Source organism: Alligator mississippiensis, chromosome 2, assembly GCF_030867095.1.
Source record: "Alligator mississippiensis isolate rAllMis1 chromosome 2, rAllMis1, whole genome shotgun sequence".
Lineage (NCBI taxonomy): Eukaryota > Metazoa > Chordata > Crocodylia > Alligatoridae > Alligator > Alligator mississippiensis.
In genome coordinates, this window is record NC_081825.1 from 236,113,584 (window position 1) to 236,134,253 (window position 20,670).

General features: G+C 41.4%; 1 protein-coding gene across 2 annotated transcripts in view; it reads left to right on the forward strand.

The window, feature by feature from the left end:
* The window catches only part of PSEN1 (presenilin 1), a 54,653-nt gene that overhangs the window by 12,605 nt on the left and 21,378 nt on the right, over positions 1 to 20,670 (forward strand). The window contains exons 2-6 of one of the 2 annotated variants that reach the window (XM_019496559.1): positions 6,569 to 6,678; positions 10,584 to 10,840; positions 12,593 to 12,734; positions 17,727 to 17,794; positions 19,384 to 19,604. In XM_019496559.1, the coding sequence (XP_019352104.1) occupies positions 6,601 to 6,678; positions 10,584 to 10,840; positions 12,593 to 12,734; positions 17,727 to 17,794; positions 19,384 to 19,604 (766 nt within the window). In that variant the 5' untranslated portion in view covers positions 6,569 to 6,600. The remainder of the gene's footprint in view (positions 1 to 6,568; positions 6,679 to 10,583; positions 10,841 to 12,592; positions 12,735 to 17,726; positions 17,795 to 19,383; positions 19,605 to 20,670) is intronic. The other variant, XM_006272557.4, reaches the window with a different exon arrangement.

A 20,670-nucleotide genomic window follows, 5' to 3' on the forward strand; every position in this document is an offset into this window, starting at 1 on the left:
CTTCAGACTGTGCTGGGAAATGCTGCAATTGTGGACAGATCCTGGATTACAGCAAGAAGGGTGCAACCATGCACCCTTCAGCTGTGTGACATGTGGTGAGCTCTCCAGCATGTTAGCACAGTTGCTGCCAGTGCTTCACGTGTGCTGTGAGTTCTGAACTCACCATTTGGTCGGCACAGACTCTGCCTGGACCCCTGCTTTTGCATGGCTTCGGAGCAGAGGGAGAGAGCCAATGTTTGCCCTTGTAATAAACCCCACAACCCCAGGAACTGGCACAGGAAGCTGAAAAGTAAGGTTCCCAACTTCATGCAGAAAATGCTGGGGATTAGGGTCACAAGACAGTGGGCTAGGGAGAAATAAACGAATGCAAGTAGATTAAGCATGTGTACTTTAATGTTAATGTTTGAGGCTGAATAACAGATAACAAACAACAACACTGTGGTGTATTCATTCAAAAACAAGGAACTAGTAACATGCACTAGTATGAAGGTACAGACATTCAAAGAATCTTATACCCCTGCCACACCTCTAGAGGTGTCCAGGACCAGCCTCTAGTCCTGAGGGCACTCAGTTTCTGTCTCTGTGTCCCTGTCCTGCTGCTACAGTCCAACAGTTCTAGCTGCATCATTTTTCCAGTCAGGCATTTCCCCTCTGCCACTGTGTTTGTGCTGTGTTGCTGCTTCCCGTGATCTGCTCCTGCTTCCTTTGTCTTTTGTCTCCCAGCCCCCAGGATGTTTGGGAGTTGAAGTTACATGCAGTTAGCACAGTTTTGCAGCTCACATTGCTAGCATTCCCCCTGTTGTCGCACATCTACATTACAGTGCATTACATTTAGCTTACATCTTCCCTTCGTGTTTGCCTGTCCCCCATCTTCCTCACTTCCCCGTCTGCTCTTATCAGCAGCTGGGGAAAAGAGGAAACAAGCAGTGGCAGTATTTGTCTGCTGAGCTCTGAGACTGCATGAAAGCAGAGGCTGTGGCCAGAGCCTGTGTTGATCAGCTGGTGAGCTTAGAGCTCAAGGCATGTGCATGGCACAGTTGGAGGGGGATGCCTTTGCACCGCCATACCCCCCCGGATTAACCCCTGGCTGCAGTGAAAACATTCTTGACTCACTTGGTCCCACAGAGCATGCACCAAATACTCTATTTAGCATGCTTAAGTTCCCTGTCAGTTTGAGGGTGTATATTGACATATAGCCAGTCCTGTTGAAATATCTGCTATATTGCATGTTTATAGTATTTTACTTGTGCAAAGTGGGAATGAGTGGGTAGAGCATTTTCACAGCTGCACACCCTAACATGCCCCAGGTGCCATACTTTTCATGGTGTAATGTTGGAACTTGTGCCACCGGACCAAAAAGAACTTTTTGTTTTTGCTTGGCCTAAGGCAAAAGAAGAGAGAGGCTCGTTGCTGTTGTAATGCTGTGAGCTTGTGTGCAAGGAATGCAAAAAATGCTGGTTCCCATGTCTTCTTTCTGCTAGTGTGATTTTTTTGCACTAGCTTTATTAGCCTGTTGAGGAGTGATAAGACAAGTCCTGCTAGTGATCCTGCCAAAAGGATGGTGCTTCCTGTGCTGAGCCCTCAAGATGCTAGGACTAAACTATAAAATTGGAAGGGGGTGGGGATTAAAGACAACCCTCTAATACTTTGTTGTAATTTTCCAGGTATAGAATCTAATTATTAGGTGTTGTCTTATATTTAGGGTTGTCTTTCTTTTGAGTCACCATGGTAATTAGTGGACTATGTATTTTTTTTATAATACTAAATATATATGCACATTGGGCGTGGTCCTTAGCCAGTGGTTTTGTTGTTGGTTTTGTAGGCCTGCCGTGTCCTGATTTCTAGGCTTTCCTTGTGACACAACAGCACTTCCTGGGTTGTGGTGCCTTTGACAGTATAGCAAGAGGATATTTTGCTCCCTGCTCTGACTCTTGATATCCAGTTATTTATTTGCTGCTTCTTCCAAATAGAGGTGCACCGATATATCAGTGCCATATTGGATTGGCACTAATAAAAGGAAAATTAACATTATTGGCTATTGGCTTTTTTGGCTGGTATACCTGATAAGGTACTGATAAATAAAATATGCCTTCTGGCCAGGGCCTCCAGACGCCATGTGCATGAGTACAGCTGCAGCATGCACGTAGCCAGAAGCACAGCCAGGTATTGTGTTGAACACCACCCTGCAGGTAAGTGTGTGGAGGGGAAGGTGTGGAGGGGTTGATTGATGCCCTCAGGGTGATGGAGGGAGTGGGGCAGAGGCTGGAGCTGCGGCTGGGGAAGTTGCCCAGCCAAGCCAGTGAATGGGACCCTGGAACCAGGGTGGGGAGCGGGATGGAGCCACAGGCAGCTTGTCCAGGGGGCACGGGGGGGAGGGGAGGGGGATGGCTCCCTGCTGCTGCGCGCACCCCTGGGGGAGGCATGGGGGGCATGTGCCCCCCCGCATTTGTGTGAAGGGTGAGGGCAGATGTGGACTACCCACTGGGTTTGGGGATTTCTGCCCTGCTGTCTTTGCCCCAGGAGCCATGCGCTAGCCACACATCCCCTACCCATCCAGCGGCAGTGGCAAGTTGTACCTGCCACCACCAAGCGGGTTGGGGACACAGCATAGCCAGCACGCAGCTCTCAGGGCAAAGACAGCGGGGTGGCAAGCCCCTAGCCCACAGCAAACAGCCTGCATCCACCGTTACCTTGCTCAGCTCTGCTCCTATAAGTGTCCCCACAGTTAAAGATGGTGGCAGTGGCACTTGAATTAAAGCTCATTTGACAAGCTTTAGTTCAAATGCCCCCATTTTTAAGCACTGAGGTGCTGATCCCCTGGACAAGCTGCCTGCAGCTCTGTCCCACTCCCCGCTCCAGCCCCTACCCCACTCCTTCCTTCACCATGGGGGGCCTCGATCTGTCCCCTCCATGCCCCTTCCCCTCTACAGACATACCTGCAGGGAGCTGCTCTCCACACTGCCCGGCTATGCTCCTGTAAATCAGCTATTGGATTGGTATTGGCCAATCTGGTTGATGAATAATCGGCTATCTGTACTCGCCAAGAAAATCTCTACTGGTGTACCCCTACTTCAAAAGAATAGTCAGCACCCATGTCAGGTCATCTCTAAATTTAAATCTAGATATTTAAGAAAACAAGAGTTACTTGAAAGAAGATTAAAAGAAAGTAAGGTAAACTAAAGAAGACATGGCTAATTCCTGGGTCCACAACAAGAACTAGGGATATCATCCTAATAGAAATCTTGCCTTATGGCAGCCAACACGGTGTGGACAAACCCTTCGGATTTTTTTGTATCTATTAATTAGATTGTATGCCCTGACTAACAGACATCTGGTAAATCATTCAAGGTCTTTCCCTAGCTTTTCCTGTCCTTGACTGAAGTGATTCATAGATTGTTAGGGCTGGAAGGGACTTCACAAGATCATCGGGTCCAACCCCCTGCACTTGGCAGGAAAGACACCTGGGATCAGGTGACCCCAGTGAGGTGAGCATCCAGTCTCCTCTTGAAGATTTCCAGGGTAGGTGATTGCACTACCTCTGGAGGGAGTTTATTCCGCAGTCTGGACACCCTTACTATGAAGAAGTTTTTCCTAGCGTTAAGCCTGAAACAGTCTTCCAGGAGTTTGTGGCCATTACTCCTGGTTTTCCCCAAGGGTGCTGTGGTGAACAGTTGTTCACCAAGCCCTTGATGTATTCCCCTGATGTAGCGGTAAGCTACTACCAAGTCCCATTTCAGCGTTCTCTTTTTTTAGGCTGAAGAGACCCAAGTCCCTCAGCCTTTCCTTGTATGGCTTGCCTTGCAAGTCTCTGATCATATGGGTGGCTCTTTGGACTCTCTCAAGCTTTTCTACCTCCTTGTTGAATTGTGGCACCCAGAACTGGATGCAGTACTCCAGCTGCAGTCTCACCAATGCTGAGTAAAGTGAAAGAATCACTTCCTTGGTTTTGCTTGAGATGCATTGGTTGATGCATGCCAGAGTATTGTTTGCCCTTCTGGCTACAACATCACACTAACAGCTCATGTTCTGTTATTACCCCTAGGTCCCTTTCAGTCATGGTGCTAGTCAGTTTGATGCCACCGAGCCTGTAAGTATGTTGGGGATTATTCATCACCAGATGGAGTACTTTACACTTTTCAGTGTTGAACTTCACCTGGTTCTGATCTGCCCAACTTGCGATCCTGTCTAGGTCCGCCTATATCTGAAGCCTGTTTTCAAGCATGACCATACTCCCCCAAAGTTTGGTGTCATCTGCAAACTTGGCCAGTGAGCTCTTTACCCCCACATCCAAATCATTGATAAAGAAGTTGAAAAGCACGGGACCAGGCATGGACCCTTGAAGGACACCACTGGCCACTTCTCTCCAGGACAACACAGATCCGTTCATTAGAACTCTCTGGGTCCTACCCTGCAGCCAGCTTCCTACCCACCTAACTAACAAACAGTTAAGCCCACAATCCTCCAATATTCCCGTGAGAACATTGTGGGATACCAGATCAAAGGTTTTTTGGAGGTCTAGGTATACAATTTTGACCTCTTCTCTCTTATCCAGGTGGCAAGTTTCCTGATCATAGAAGGAGATGAGCTTGGTAAGACGAGACCTGTCTAAGACGAAGCCATGCTGGCTCTCGTTCAGAATCCTATCTTCTGCAAGCATATCACACGAAAACTCCTTGATGATGAATTTTTTCCAGGATTTTCCCTGGGATAGAAGTTAGACTAATTGGCCTATAGTTGCCCAGGTTCTTTCTCCTCCCCTTCTTTAAGATGGGCACATTGGCCCTCTTCCGGTCTTCAGGCACCTCCCCCAAGCACCAAGAATTTTGGAAGAGTTTCACCAAAGGTCCTGCAATGATTTTGGCCAGCTCCTTCAGCACTCTCGAATGATGTTCATCTGGTCCTGCTGACTTATAAATCTCTGACTTTCCTAACTGATCATGCACCAGCTCAATGTCAACAGTAGGAAGGCAGTCATTCCTACCATGCCCATTCTGAACCTTATCTAGTATGGTTTTCCCCTTAGTGCAGTGAAATACTGAAGCAAAGTAGTCATTCAGGAATTCAGTTTTCTCCTGCATGTTGGTAACCAGCTGTCCTCAGTAGTTAAGCAATGTCCCCATGCTTCCATTTGTTTTCCTCCTGTTCCCTACATACCTAAAGGAGGACTTCTTATTGTCCTTGATTTCTGTTGCTAGTTTAAATTCAGTCACCACCTTAGCTTTTCTAATCTGCCCCCTACAAGTGCAGCCCGTTATTGTATAGTCCTCCTGGGGACTGCCCCAAGCTTCCCTTGTTTGTGTGCCTCTTCTTTTTCAAAAGGACCATGATATCCCTATTCAGCCAAAAGGGCTTACCAGCCCATCTGCTACCTTTCCTCTTCATGGGAATGGACTTTTTTTGTGCTTTGAGCATTGTGTCCTTGAGGAACCGACCACCCTTCATGCACTCCTTTCACCTTTGGTCCCTGGTCCTGCAGCACTCCCCTTACTATTGCCCTGAGCCTGTTGAAATTAGCTTTTCTGACATCTTAAATTTCAACCCTGCTAGCTGATTTGCCTGCCTTGTGATGGACAGTGAACATGAGTTTCGTGGTTGCTGTCGCACAGGGTACCCTCTGTATTCAAGTCACCCACCAGATCCTGTCCTTTGGCCAAGACCAAGTCTAGGCGAGCATTGCCTTTGGTTGGCCCATGTACTTCCTGAATCAGGTAGAGCTCTTTGATAAAGTTCAGGAAGCAGTGTGGCCGATTTGACTTAGCTGAGTGTTCCTCCCAAAAGATGTCTGGGTAATTGAAGTCATCCATGACGGCCATGTCCCACGCGCAGGCGGCCTCTGCCAGTTCTTGAGAGAAATCCAGATTGAGCTCCTCCCCCTGGTTTGGTGGTCTGTAGTATACACCTACAGTTAGGTCTCTCTCACCACACCGCCCCCCCACATAGTTTGACCCAGAGGGTTTAGAGTCACTCTTCTTTGGAGCTGATGTTGGTCTCCAAGGAGGTGTACTGCTCCCTCACATAGAGACCTGCATCTCCACCTTTCTTCCCTACTTGGTCTCTTCTGTCCAGGGTATAGCCCTCTATGGCTACGTTCCAGTCATTGATTTTTCTCAGATTATTTTATATGTACAGTACACATCAATATCCTTTATTTTGTATATGCACAACAATATTCTTGTGTGTATTAAGTGATTTTTCTTGAACAGTACTCAGTGGGATAACATTCTGAGCCTTGCACCCCAGTTTACACACCACCAATTCAGATTTCTGCTTGGCAGATGACCCTTAAAAAGCTCATTAAAAATAACTCCTCCCATGACAGTCGTATATGGGAGCTAATAAAATTGTTACCTGATCTTGAAGGGGAAAAAGAATCTAGCAATCTTTATCCCATATTCCAGGGCCTTATCTGTTGTTCAGAAGCTTTGCCCTGGGTTTGTTATTAACTACTTTCTCGATAGGAAGGAAAGCACTTTTATCTTTAACATTATTCATTCACTTCTAAGTATATAGTTCATAGTTTACATTCACCTCAGTGGTTACAGTAGTATTGTCTTTGTTCTGACTTCAGCTCCAGATTTTTCAGTGTTTGGAACTTAAACTATGTCTGAGAAAAGCGAGGAAGTTGTCCCTTTACTTTCACTACAGCAAGAATCCTTCGCTCTCTTTAATGCTAACCAGGTATGAAAGGTGTATGCCCTTCGTTCCGTTAGGGTTCAGTTTGCATGTTGCATGTACATTGTGCCTTTGATCAAATGCTTGAAAGAACTTTTTATATACTAATAGTTAGGGGTCCACCAATACTTTGGTTGGCTATTGGATCGGCACAGATAAAGGAGAAATGATGTTATTGGTTATCAACTTTTTTTGGTCGTTGTAGCTGATTAATTATGGCCGTGTGCCTGGAACACCCTGGGGAACACAAGTCTGGTCCCTGTGCCCTGTCACTGGCCCGAGCCAGCAACAGAATACAGGTCCTGGCAAGCACTGGGAGCAGGCACTGGGGAGCGGTCACAAGGCACTCAGCAACAAAAAGACCATTACTGGTTCCTGTTGCTGCTGCCATGATAACGCCTGAGTGCTGGGGCTGCCACAGAGACATTGGGCTATGCATAGGTGGGGTAAGGTGCTGCATGAGGGACATTTCACTCCACTGGGCACTGAACGCTTTTGCAAGAGCAGCTTCTCCCCAGTGACAATGGGAGCTCAGCTGCATGGGGCATGCCAGCACTGAGGCAGTGGTGTGCTCTGGGGCTCCCGACATTCCTCGCACCACTGCCCATACAAGGGTCTACCCCGCCTGCCTAGGACGGCAGCACAGGCTCCACAGAAGCAGTGTAGGATTAAGGCCTTCCTCCTTCCTCATCGAGGTCCAGAGTAGGCAGGAAGTGTGCATGTGTTATAAATGCAAAGCAAACAAACAAAAAAGGTTTATTTATGTCATTAGTTAAAAAGGCCTTGCACTATTACTAAATATCAGTTATTGGATCGGCATTGCCAATATGGTTCGTTAATTGTTGGTTATCGGTATCCACGAAGAAAATCTTTATCAGTACACCCCTGCTAATAGTTCGACTTTGTTCTTATTTTTGTACAATTCAGGTATTAACTAAAAGTAGTTCTTTTCTCTGATGCTACTATAATTTTCTTTGACTGTGACATTGCCCCCCCTTTTTTTTTTTTCACACATCATTTTAAAGGAATTAAGCAATTTTTGTAGCTTCATTTCTGTTTCTAAATGATCCAGGAAATATAACTTAATATAGAATCATACTTTTGTTTTTCTTTTATGCCGTATTCCCCGTGACAGTATAAATTATGCTCCTGCAGTCGGAAAGCTTTTTGTTCAGCAGTTTCAGTCTTAGCTTTGTAAAGCACAATTTTGTTTCTCTTTGTATTTATAATTCAAATGCTAAAAGCAGGAGCACTTGTTCAGTCAGGATTAGTATTATAAGAAATGAAGAAAAACAATCCACAAGAACTAGGAAAGCTAAATATTAAATGTCTTAACCCATTAGTCTAAGTGCTTCAGGATCAATATTTTTTCCATTACATATTACATGTACTATAATCAGGGAGTTTTATTTTAGTATGTGACAAAGATATTTGTTTCTACAAGTTGAGAGAAATTGAATACTACTGTTAAAAGAGATGAAATTCATGTTTGATGTCATCTGATTTGTAGGAAGGAAATTTTAAAGACAGTTTTAGAAAAAACATGAATGTTAATTAGTTGTAGAATGGAGTGTTGATTATCCAAACTAATTAGGGACCATAACCCTTACATAAAATTGAATTGTTCAGTTAACATAACATGTATTAAATGAACATATCCTAATGACATTCTAAAGCAAGCTTGGTGACAATTACTTATTTCAGGGTTTTTTGTTTGTGTTTTTTTCTCTAGTCATTTAAACAGTTCTCTTTTGTCAGGATTGCTCTTGATTGTGCTATATGCACATCCTGTGTTCAAATAATTGGCATTCTGCTGTATTCGTTTAGGATTTTTTGTTTGTTTTTACGTAAATGCATCAAACCTTCCATATAGGTATTTTTCATCATAAATGTTTGACCATCTATCTACTTTTCATTTGTGAAGAATTTATTGAAGAATTATTTTTGTATATAATATTTCTCTGAAGGTCCTTTTGTTACTTAGACTTTTCAGTTCTGTAAGCAGTAAACTAAAAATTATCTTCAAAATGAGTCTTAATACTTGACAAAAGATGTCAAGTGTGGTGAGTGGCTGGATCTTTAACATACATTTCTGAAGAATTAAACATCTTAGTCCTTATCACTGTGAAAAGACCATGTTCCAAATATGAATTGAGTGTGATTTGATGAAGAACATAGGAGTAGACTCTTCCCTTCTTTCTGAAGCAACATGGACCCAGATCTGACGTGACGCACGTACTTTCTCATTGCCTATTTCCTACTTGTAAACTGCCCACGTATTCAGCCCACTATTGGTGAATGTTTTACTATTATACTCACATGTGTTCCTCAGGATATATAACACGCCATTAGTTATACTTGTGCCAAAAAAATTGTAGGGAGTGCCAGCATTGGGAGGTAGATGAGCTTCAGATTTACCAGGTCATTCCTAGTTACAGATTGACATGAAAGAAAAACAGAACCTGCTGCAATCACCCTTGTACCACCACTGAGATAATTTGATTAAAAAAACAAATCAAATATAAATGTAATATTGCTAGTGCCTTACTTTCTATTAAATCTTTACACAACTTGTTTTTAGTTTCTTAATTTAGTTTTAAATTTTACCTAGTGGAAAATGTTGCCTAAAAGTTTCACACTTAAAATCTTTTTCTGTACCAAAACTGGAACCTGACTGGCAACAATATGATGAGAACACCACAATGTGTACAGCCCCCGCCCCCCTCCTATGCCACAATTGCAACTTCTGATACAAGCTTCAGAAGTTAAGAAACTCATACTTCAGCCATCAGGGGTTTCCAGTTTAAAGCCAATGGGACTTTTGCTGGTAGGTGACTTAAGATTTTTTTTTTTTTTTCAATACAAATTTGTTATATTGAAAGTGCATTTTGAAAATGCACTTGTTTTGTAATTGTGGAAGTAAAGTTGGATGTGTTAGAAAAAACTGGCTGAGAGAAAGAAATACAAATTTGAGCTTCTTTTTAAAGTGTCAAGTGACATGCAACTTATTTTGAGAGAGAGATCAATCTAGTGACTAACCATCCAGGATCATCTTGGTAACATATTGCAGCTTGTTACAGTTGGGTAATCAAGTATATAATCACTGAATATTGGCACAGAACAAGAGAGAAGTCAGAACAAGCTGGCACAGCAAAAATCTATTGATGTCAAATTTTACTTCTCCTGTTATTTGGTACATGGGAACTAATCAAACAAAGATTGCATGCATGTGTGCTGATTTTGGCAAAGTTCTTCAAAGGGGAACACTTGCACAAAATTAATTGTTCTTGTCTAAATCCAGAAAAATTACATCTTTATTTATAGGCAGGTCTTGAGGCTTGAAAATAACTTTCCTAAACACTGAAATTTTTTTTAAAGTCTTTTGCTGACCTTGGCATATATAAAGAGTGCATTTTAAAAGACAACCTAAATTATTTGTCCTATTTTACCTGGAATTAAATTACATCAGTGTCTGGAACTTGTTTATAATTTTGGTGTCTGCTATAGGTACTAAAATGAAGTGAGCTATAGTCTGGTGGGAAATTCATAATTTGGTGCTACCATCTGACTTAACCCGCACATGCATCAACTTTATTTCCTTGCAAGGGAAGGATTTGGAATTTGTCTCTCAGTTTTGTGTATGTAAAAGGACCATCCATACTGCTGGACATTAAACGACACTTTTTTAACTGTTTCTGCTTCAGAGATGGATGGCTTCTAGTATTACTCTATACCTACACTATCATTTTTTGTACGTGGCTCATTTTATTTGGTTGTTTTTTTTTTCAAGTCTTTGCTGCTGAAAGTATGTTTAACAGTAAAGGATGCATTCCTTCACCTACATCCTCCTAGATTTAGCATATACATGTGTGGCAAACATGCTTCTGGAACTGGGCTTTCTTGTATTGCAGAATGACAACAGTGAAAGACGGCGTCATGATAACAATGACCGAAGGCGTAATGATAACCCTGAATCGGAGACTAATGGGCAGGCCCAGAACAGCACACGGCAAGTGGTGGAGCAGGATGAAGAAGAAGATGAGGAGCTGACTTTGAAATATGGGGCAAAGCATGTGATTATGCTCTTTGTTCCTGTCACACTTTGCATGGTGGTAGTTGTTGCAACCATCAAGTCCGTCAGCTTTTACACACGCAAAGATGGGCAGCTGTATGTATCAAACCTTCTTGTGATTTTTTTTTTTGTCTAGTCTACACAAGCTCACTTTCTTTACACTCCAGCCACGTATATTCAGGAGTCTGTTGTCCAATGACTTCTTCCAGTACAAGGACAACTTAAATGTTCCTCCTCCTACAGATTAGGATCCCTATATAGTTCCCATCTCCTCTTAGCCTAAAAGATTGACCCATTCTAGATGCCTAGTCAATTTGACCTAATTTTTTCTTATGCTTCGATAAGGAATTACAGTGATGAAACCTAAAGTTTCATTTTCCTTCTTATCAGTAATTTCAACCCCTCCCTCATATAGAATTGCTTTCTCTAAAGGTAATTTGCCATTTCTTGGTCTGAGTCCTAATCCTTGACTACTCAGTTTGTGTGTCCTTTCATATGCTGTCTGTCGCTTGAACACAGTCCTGAGCAGAGGCCATCAAAGGTACAAACCACTAATGCATAAAGACTCCTCATGTTAATGATGTTACAGTCATTTTCTGCTAAGAAAAAGCACATTTCAACGTTTCAAAATTTCATCTCAGTAACAGCATGCAAGTATATATTAGTTCACACTAAGCACAACTTGGCCTTTATAGACATGCCATCTAGTGGATATATGATAAAATACAACCTGATAAACAATAAGAGGTGCAGGGTAAGAACTGGGATTCTCTAGTCCATGAGAAATTGAGTGTGTATCCCACCCTCCAGCCCTACCATTCCAATACAAACTAAACAATTTCTCAAAGAAAGTATTTTTTTTTCAAAATTTCAGTTGTTTGATTGTAATGTTTTGTTTAAAAATTAAAATGTTTCATTTGAATTTCAACATTATGCATTTTATAAATGTTGTTATCATATAAGAAATGTCTAAGCAAAGAGTTATTTGGAAGCCAATTTAAAATGTTCCATTCACCAAAATGGAATGTTTTGACACCAGTGTTTCATACCCTACATCACTTACCAGCAAAGTAACATGTATACAATAGGAAGAGTTTTTAAGAGTGGTTCATAGAGATTGTTGGAAATTTTCTGACAGAAAGTATTTTCCAATAGAAAAACAGATTTAACAAAAGTGGAAACACTTCATAGAAACGCATCAGTTTCAACAAAAATTCTCAGAGGGAAAAAAAATGGTATGAAACACTTTGGTGTCAAAACATTCCATTTTGGTGAATGGAACATTTTAAATTGGCTTCCAAATAACTCTTTGCTTAGACATTTCTTATATGATAACAACATTTATAAAATGCATAATGTTGAAATTCGAATGAAACATTTTAATTTTTAAACAAAACATTACAATCAAACAACTGAAATTTTGAAAAAAAAATACTTTCTTTGAGAAATTGTTTAGTTTGTATTGGAATGGTAGGGCTGGAGGGTGGGATACAAACTCAGAATTTCTTATGGACTAGAGAATCCCAGTTCTTACCCTGCACCTCTTATTGTTTATCAGGTTGTATTTTATCTTATATCCGCTAGATGGCATGTCTATAAAGGCCAAGTTGTGCTTAGCGTGAACTAATATATACTTGCATGCTGTTACTGAGATGAAATTTTGAAACGTTGAAATGCGCTTTTTCTTAGCAGAAAATGACTGTAATTTTGGCAACTTTAAGATGGAAAATAAGATTTCAGGAGAGAAAGCGGTTTTAAAAAACTGCATAGTAATCCTGGGTTTTTATGTGGGAGGCATTTGTGGAACGTGTATTGGAATTTCCATTGTTCTTTTGGTCTCTATTTTAGTATCTACACTCCCTTCACAGAAGAAACGGATACAGTGGGACAAAGAGTACTGAATTCTGTTCTCAATGCTACCATCATGATCAGTGTTATCATTGTCATGACTATACTCTTAGTGGTTCTTTACAAATACAGGTGCTATAAGGTGAGCACAAATACAGTTAACTTTGATAATTTTGCTAACCTTGATTTTTTTAACGTCACTGCTGTATTGTTGAGATAAGAACTACTGTGATTAACAAAACTGGCCAGACCAGTGGTAGAATTTCACTGTTTTAGTTCTGGGCACTTTGTTTCCCATACCAGGAAGGGGATAATACAGGACCTAGGTAACTACTCTTTTATCAGGTGAAAAGTTGTTTCATGTTGTAAAAGTAGATAAAACAGTGGTTTTAACTGTTTGAGTAACAGAATGGTATTCAAACAGCAGGGGGTGTTTATAAAGTCATCAGGGCTCAGAAAAATGCATAATTATATCATTGATGGGAGCTTAAACTTTGCACATATATTAGTTATATTAGTTTGCTGTGATACATTGGGTGCTGGGCTACTTTTGGCCCAGGGATTTTCCTTTGGACTTTTAATGACCAATAAAGCAGGCTGTGGAGTAACAAAATTTTACTGCCGTTTAGTTGGAGCCTTGAGCGTGTGTGTTTCACAGTTATAGAATTTGCTTTGGAATATGCTCCTTGATACAAAATTTTTGCTGCAGTTTCTTTTCTGTATTTTTTGGGGGAAAAGTTTCTAATCTTCGTGGATGAAAAAAATGCTTTCAAACAGAGTAGAGTGTGATTGATGCAATGACATCTTCCTGAGTGTAGGCAGCCTCAAACAACACTTTGAAGGTATGAATCTTCTTCTTTGTTGCAATGGAGTGTTAAGTCAGAAATTTAATCAGAGTTTAGAATGGGTGTTTAAATTATTTCACTGCAGATCCTGTCAGTAAAAGGAACTAACTCATATGCTTAACGCACAGCCTGCCACTCAGGTCTCCCCAGATGGCAGAAAACCTCACCTATCTCCTACCAGTCTGCCAGAAATTATAGGCTCTCCTTGGCCTAGCTATTTCTACAGTGCAATCATGAACAATTTTTACAAAAGTCCATGGCACATCAAAAAGTGAAAAGTGTAAACAGAGTAAATTAAAATTTATATAAAAAATTTAAATGCTGAAGCTTCTGTAGCAATTATATTTTTTCATGCTTAATTCTTGAGAAAACTTTAAAGTTTCAATTTAAACGAACACTCTCAAAGTATTTCCAGCCTTCTGCCCCACTCTGCTACCAAATCAGTTACCTAGTTGTTGAGTGCAAGTCCAACTTTTCACTGCGTAATTGGAACATTGCTCTTTTTCTCTTTGCTGGAATGGAAACTAAATTGTAGCAAAACAACAGCTGATACTTGAAGAGGGGGCAGTGATTTTCCTATCAGTATCATCTTTCATCTAGGTGGTATATGTGAGAAAAACCTTTTGAAGTTAAGAAGTATAATCCCAGTGCTAAAAAAAAAAAAAAAAAAAAAAAAGGAAAAGCTGAGGCCTCAATTTGAAGTGTCGTGCATGAGGTTGCACGCTGAGTGGGTAATAGCACTGGTCCTGTGTCTAGGTCTTGGATATATTTACCAGAAAGCAGTCCTTCCATGTAGGTAGTGTCTGTAGTCTGATTTTTATGCATTTTTATTTTTCCTAAATAATCCATGGTTTTAGTCTAAACAAAATCTTTGGAATACCAATTTAATTCCCTATGTTCTACAAACCCTAGGAGTTCTGTCTTACCTGCTAAATCAGGATAAATCTGAGTGTAGCAACAGATCGATTGGTGCAGGAGCCACAGTCATATGAGAATATTTTAATCAGAAAACCAGTAGCATGCTGTTATGAAATATGTTATCTAATACTTGCTTTTTAAATGAAGTGGGTTGGAAAATTTTCTGTGAAGAGAATCAGGTAACTTTCAAAAAACTTAGCAAAAAAAAAAAAGTAAAAAAAACCAAATTATTTGATAACGTATGACATTTCTTCAGAACAGAAACAGATGTAGCAGGGGAATTAGGCACAGTCCTTAAGTACATATGTGAGTATTTGCAGGGCTAGGGCCTAATAGTAATGAATGCTTTTTTGGCATTTATTTATTCAGTGGAGAGAATGTGCTCTATACTAGAATGGATCATTAGTATTTGAGCACACTGAAATTCCAGGTCTCCTCTTTAACAATGAAACAGCTTGCTTTGTGATTGTGCTAATGCTGATTTCCGTTAATATTTATAGTGTACAAACTCCTGGGAGCTTTAGTCATGGGTTCTGACAATAAAGCTTATGTCAATTTGTCTTTAAAAGTGACCTGGAAAAATATTTAATATTTAAAAATGAAATTTGCTCTGTCAGATCATTAACAGGATGTGTATGTAATCTTGTCAAATATTTGAAAGTTTTCTTTCCATTTCCCTGTTGATCCCAACTTCACAGTTTTGTACCCCCGTAACAGCTGGCTGCTGGTAAAGATTTGATATTTCACTGCATAGTCATTGAAAACAGAATACCTAATGTAAGGAGAAAGCTGCTTATTTATGAGAAGGTTCTTTTAAAATTAGAGGAACCAGTTGGTGTGATTACTGAAGTTTGATGACAGATCTTGTTAGGTTAAAGTTTTTATGTAAATTGGGCCACATTCTGAAGGGTATAGCAGCAGAGAAGGAATTAGAACTGTCCTAGCATATGCTCCCTTCTCATTACAAGGTCAAAATACATTTCCTATTGTAATCTTTTTATAAATATATTTGCCTTGCTAGACCTGAATCTTAAAACATTTTAAGATTCAAGTCTTAAGACGGACAAACTTTTAAGAAGCGTTTATTCCAGGGAGGGTGACAAATGGGGGGCACTAGAAGTCATGTACAGGTTGGGCCGAGGATCTGGGCCTCGAGGACAAGGCCTGGGCTCATGGCCTGCAAGGCCTGCCTATACATTCTAGACAAAAAAATAAAAACACAAAGAACAAAAGGAGTATTTACATATATACAGTTCTGCCAGAGGGGACGCCCAGGGGGGCCTCAGGGCATCAGGGGTTGGCCTGCATGAACAGAGTCCGCGGTCTTGGCTCGTTGGATGAGCCTCTTCACCTTGAGCAGCTGGTGGTGTCACAGGGCGACGAGCAGATGTCCTGCCTTGACTTAGCACGGTGCCCCCTCGAGGGCCCAGTGTTCCTCAAAGGTGGACACCGTCCACCGGTGGACTGTATGCTTGAATTCAAGGACAGACAGGCCCGCACCAGCAGGCGGAAGAGCTGCAGGGCGTCAACCATCACAGTCCTGGTGAGCCGTTTTCACCGGCTCTTCAGGGTGGCCATCTTGGCCTGGCCCAGCAGGAAGTTGGCCAGGCTGGCTGTGGCCTGCTCAGCCGCCTGGTATGGGAAGGAGTAGATGTAGGTGTCCTCCAAGAAGTCCCGGCCCAGTGCCCGAAGCAGCACTCCGAGGGCGGCAAAAGAGCGGTCACAGCTGGGGGCAGTTGAGGAAGGCATGGAAAGTGTCCTTGTCCAGCACCCCTGGGCAGAAGGGGCAGGTTGCCGAGGCCACCAGGTCCAAGTGGCGCACAAAGGTGCCAGTGGCCAGGATGCCGTGCATTAGTCGCCACTGGAGGTCACTAGTCTTCCTGGGGGTGGGTGCCTTGTACAGAGTGCTCCACGCTGGGGTCCCAGGCCACGCCAGATGCCGCCGCCCCACGGTGTCAGGGCAGCCGGCCAGCACCTGGGCGTGCCGGGTGCGCATCACCCACACGTTGAGTCCCTTGCAGGGCAGTGTGCCAAAAGGGCAGCCCGTATTGCTGCTGGGGGGTACAGGGAGCCTAAGCAGTGTGTTGGGCTGCTCAGCCAAAAGAAATAAAGGCCATTTTAAGATTTTTGTTTAACTAATTTACAGGGCAAGTTACTTTCCCATCAAAAACTGTGTGATGCATATAGATTACTCTGGAGGTTTTGTATGATAAATGAGGAGCATATAACTGTTTATGTTTGTTCTTTCTTTAGATCAGTGGTTCTCAAACTTTTCAGAAAGTCATGGAGGCATGCCTGGGATCTATATCTAGTGGCACCCCATTTCAAAAACTATTTATTACTGTTTTTCTCCTTACACAGGGGCCAGGCAGGGGGAGGAGGAGCAAGTGCTTACCTCCTTGCACCCATAACAACCTTCAAAAGATCGTGCATCATTCTGGTTGAGAATCACTGCCTTATCAGTGGTGCCCAACTTTCTGGTCATGAGGGCCAGATGGGTGGTGCAGGTTTGGTCAGTGAGCTGGGATCCAGGCCCCATCTGGCATGCCGTATTGGTGTCCTGACCCCTCTCACACCAGTCAGATCCTGTGCAAGGTACCAAAGCACATCTGGGCTTGAAAATTTTGGGGGTGAGGAAACACCACTTCCATGCTGCCCAAATGTCTGGACCCTTTGGGAGCCCTCTAGACTGTATCACACAGCTCCATGGGCCAGGGGTTGAACACCCCACTTTAGATAATATGCTAATGCTAGTTTGTTGTTATGCAAGAATTCATAAAGAACATTCTTCAGTGTTATAGTTGTAGCCTTTATGGATAGATGAATTCTGGTAATGGATTGGAATACTAACTGCTAATGTCTTCAAATAATATTAACGTGAATCATGTTTTCATTGTTTTACAATGCTAGATACTTTGACACTACTTTGACGCAGTGTTATTAAATTGTTTTAAATAATGCGCTAAAAATAATGGTGTTTGAACATCACCTTTTAGTCCAAGATCTAAAAGCACTTAAAGATGGGTTAAGTGTAGTATCTTTTTTTATAGATTTGCAAGCTGGAGGCACAGGAGTCAAGACTAGCAAAAAAACCCCCAAAAAAACCAAAACAGTGTCAGTGCAGACTGAGAGCCCAGAGATATCTGAATCTCATTTCCATTCTTGAAACACCAAATATTATTTGCCTCTTCAAAGGTAGTCGGGTGTAAGTAGTACTAACAACAGTGTGAACCATCTCTTGAGCCTGCTTGTTGTGAAATCAAACCTCTCATTCAGTAAAAAATAAAGAAAAAGGCAATATTTTATAAAGGTATTTCACTTAGAAATGTCAAGTTTGAAAGGACCTGTACTGATGTTGCTGTCTTCTTCAGGTGATCCATGGCTGGCTTATCATTTCTTCTCTCTTGCTGCTTTTCTTTTTCTCATTCATCTACTTGGGGTAAGTAGAACAAACTTTGGTCTTCAGAACTTGCCTTCCAGTCTGTCCCTTCACAGTAAGCACATGTTTACAGTTGCCTTCATGGCATCATGGTAATGGGAAGGGCTGGTCATACAAGGGGGTTTTATGTGAGCCTAGTATAGAAAAGACCAAATTTACCAAAAGAAATTTGCTCTGCTACAGATGTCCATTCCTATTTATATCTAGTGGAAGTTTTATATTTGAAATGCTGAAGCACAGCTTTAGCAGGTTATTAAGAGTGGCCACTTATAATTTACAGTATAATATTCATACTGTACAGCCTGGTTAAATTTTATAATTTGAGACCAGAAACAAAGCCAAATTATTCCAGTATGCATATGTTGTGCCTGTAAGCAACTTCCCTTCTATTTCAAGTTATTACAAATGTTTTCCTATTTAGTGCAATCCTCTGCTCCTAAAGATCCTTGAAAAATTTTTGTTTTCTTCTAGCTCCTTTTGAATATCTTAGGGCATCTGTACACGTGATCCGAGGTGGGGGGGAGTGACATTTTAATTAAAGCAGCTCTTGTTCTAGTTAAGTAGCCCCGATGCTATTTTGAAATGCAGGGACTCTAGATACCTGTGACGTCAAGGCTGTGGGAGCGTTCTAATTGGAACGTGTCAAAGCAGGCATCAGGCATGTGTATAGGTGGCCTGAGATTGCAAAGGCCAATTAATATTGAAGGCTATGTGGGGCCCCAGTAAGAATATAGTAGATGGCTTTAGCTAAGTATTGGTGTAATTTGAACTGTCCTCTTCCATCTGTTCATTCCTCCCTAAATGACCTTCCAACAATGTGCCTCACCTTGATATATTTCAACTGTCTTTTAAAGAAAATATTTGCTGATTATGCCAACATATGCACAGTTTACAAAGCTGTTATGACATGGAGCATCCTATATGATCAGCCAGCTCAAACACTAATTTTTATTTTTTTCCCAGGCCAGTGTAAATTGCTTATGACCTGGAGACAATATTTGTGCTTTCTGTAACATACCTTGTGTATTTGTTATTTTCCATAATATGTTCTTTGTAACAGAGTAAAATAGCTCATTCTTAATTCTTTAAGCCAGAAATAATATCTGATCAGGTAACATAGCTCCACCACACTTCTTTCTCAGGCTGAATGCATCTGTGGTCATTGTCCAGTAGGCATTCCAGATAGCAAAAGCAGCTGTTTATATGCCAAACTTTTTCTTTCTGAATTGGTAGATGTCTATGAATTTTGGACATTACTTAATAGCAAAATCTTTATGACTACTTACAGTAAAATCCTCTGCTGGTGGCTTTTGATCGCTAACTGAGAAAGAAATGAAGGGTCAGTGAAAGATACATTAGTAAACTTAAAGTATTTTTTATCAGTATTTGGTTCATTAAAATTATTCTGTCAAAGTAAAATGTTCTACATTTAAGCTCTAGATGTAGTTGAAATCCTAATTTTAAAGAACGAATTTTGATTGACCACAAAAATCTATTTCTGATGTTTGCCTCATTTCTTTTTCATCATTGCTTTATGGAAATATTCCTGTTTTTTTCTTTATCTAATTGTATTTTCTTAAACATTTTAGTGAGGTTTTTAAAACTTATAATGTTGCCATGGACTACATTACCCTAGCGCTCCTGATCTGGAACTTCGGTGTGGTGGGAATGATCTGCATTCACTGGAAGGGCCCACTTAGGCTCCAGCAAGCATATCTTATTATGATCAGTGCTCTCATGGCCCTGGTATTCATTAAATATCTTCCTGAGTGGACTGCATGGCTTATCCTGGCTGTGATTTCAGTATATGGTAAGATCCTGGAGCAAAGTATAATATTGGGACTGTGGGTGGCAGAATCTTTTCCTGCTTTCTATTCCTTAACCTGTCTGAGACCAAACAACAAGGTCTCAAAGACCTCCAGTTAAGGACAAGGGTGTTGACTACAGTATTCTAATAACATTTCAGAAGTTAGATTGTATCTGTTTACATTTAACCCATGGGTAAGTCCTCCACAGGACTCTATCAAGGACTATGGAGCTTGCAGGAAGGAAGAGGGGGAATGGAATGTAGTTGTCTAATGATTATGTATGAGAAACCCATGCCATCATCTTACTTCTGTGCTTTTATGGCAGGTATCTTTTGTGTCTTCCACATCCTTGAGCATGTCTGGGATGCATTGCATTTCCAGAGTGCAGGGGTTTTACAGTTTAGGAATTAGTCCTTCAGAGTGCCTGCCTGCAATCCTCCACATTTGGAGCTGCAGTCCTCCTCCCCTGCCACTGATGAAGAATCTCAGAAATGCCTCAAGACATTTTTCTGTGGGTATAGCCTTTAACACACAGGAGGAACTAGCTGTGGGACAGTTGAATAACTATTCCTCTGTGGTTTCAAATCAATACACTATTCATTTCCTTTTTTTAAACTACTATTATAAGGATTCATCCCAATGCAGGCTGCAATAGTGAATATAGTTATGAACTTTTCAACAGCACTGAAGACCTTTCATAGGGAAGATGCTCTATTTTTATGCTGTTTGTGATGTAAAGTATCTGTCAACTAATTTAGTTCACATAATAGTCCAGAAGGCTGAATTTAACATAATTGAAATATGGTGAAAAGTCCTATCTTTGGAAACTCTTTAACTATAAGACATGCGAACTAGGGATGTAGATATCATTTTAAAAATTATCTATTTAACTTCCTCTAATTATATTGGTTAAACACTTAACTGATAATAACACAGCAGCTCAGACATAGCTGCTCCTGGGAGCTGCTGGGGGGGTGGGTAGGCAGGTCTTTTGGGAGAAGGTGGTGGCAAGCCCAGCCAGATAACACAGCCTAGTGTGAAGCCCTGTCTGGGAGGAATGGAACACCT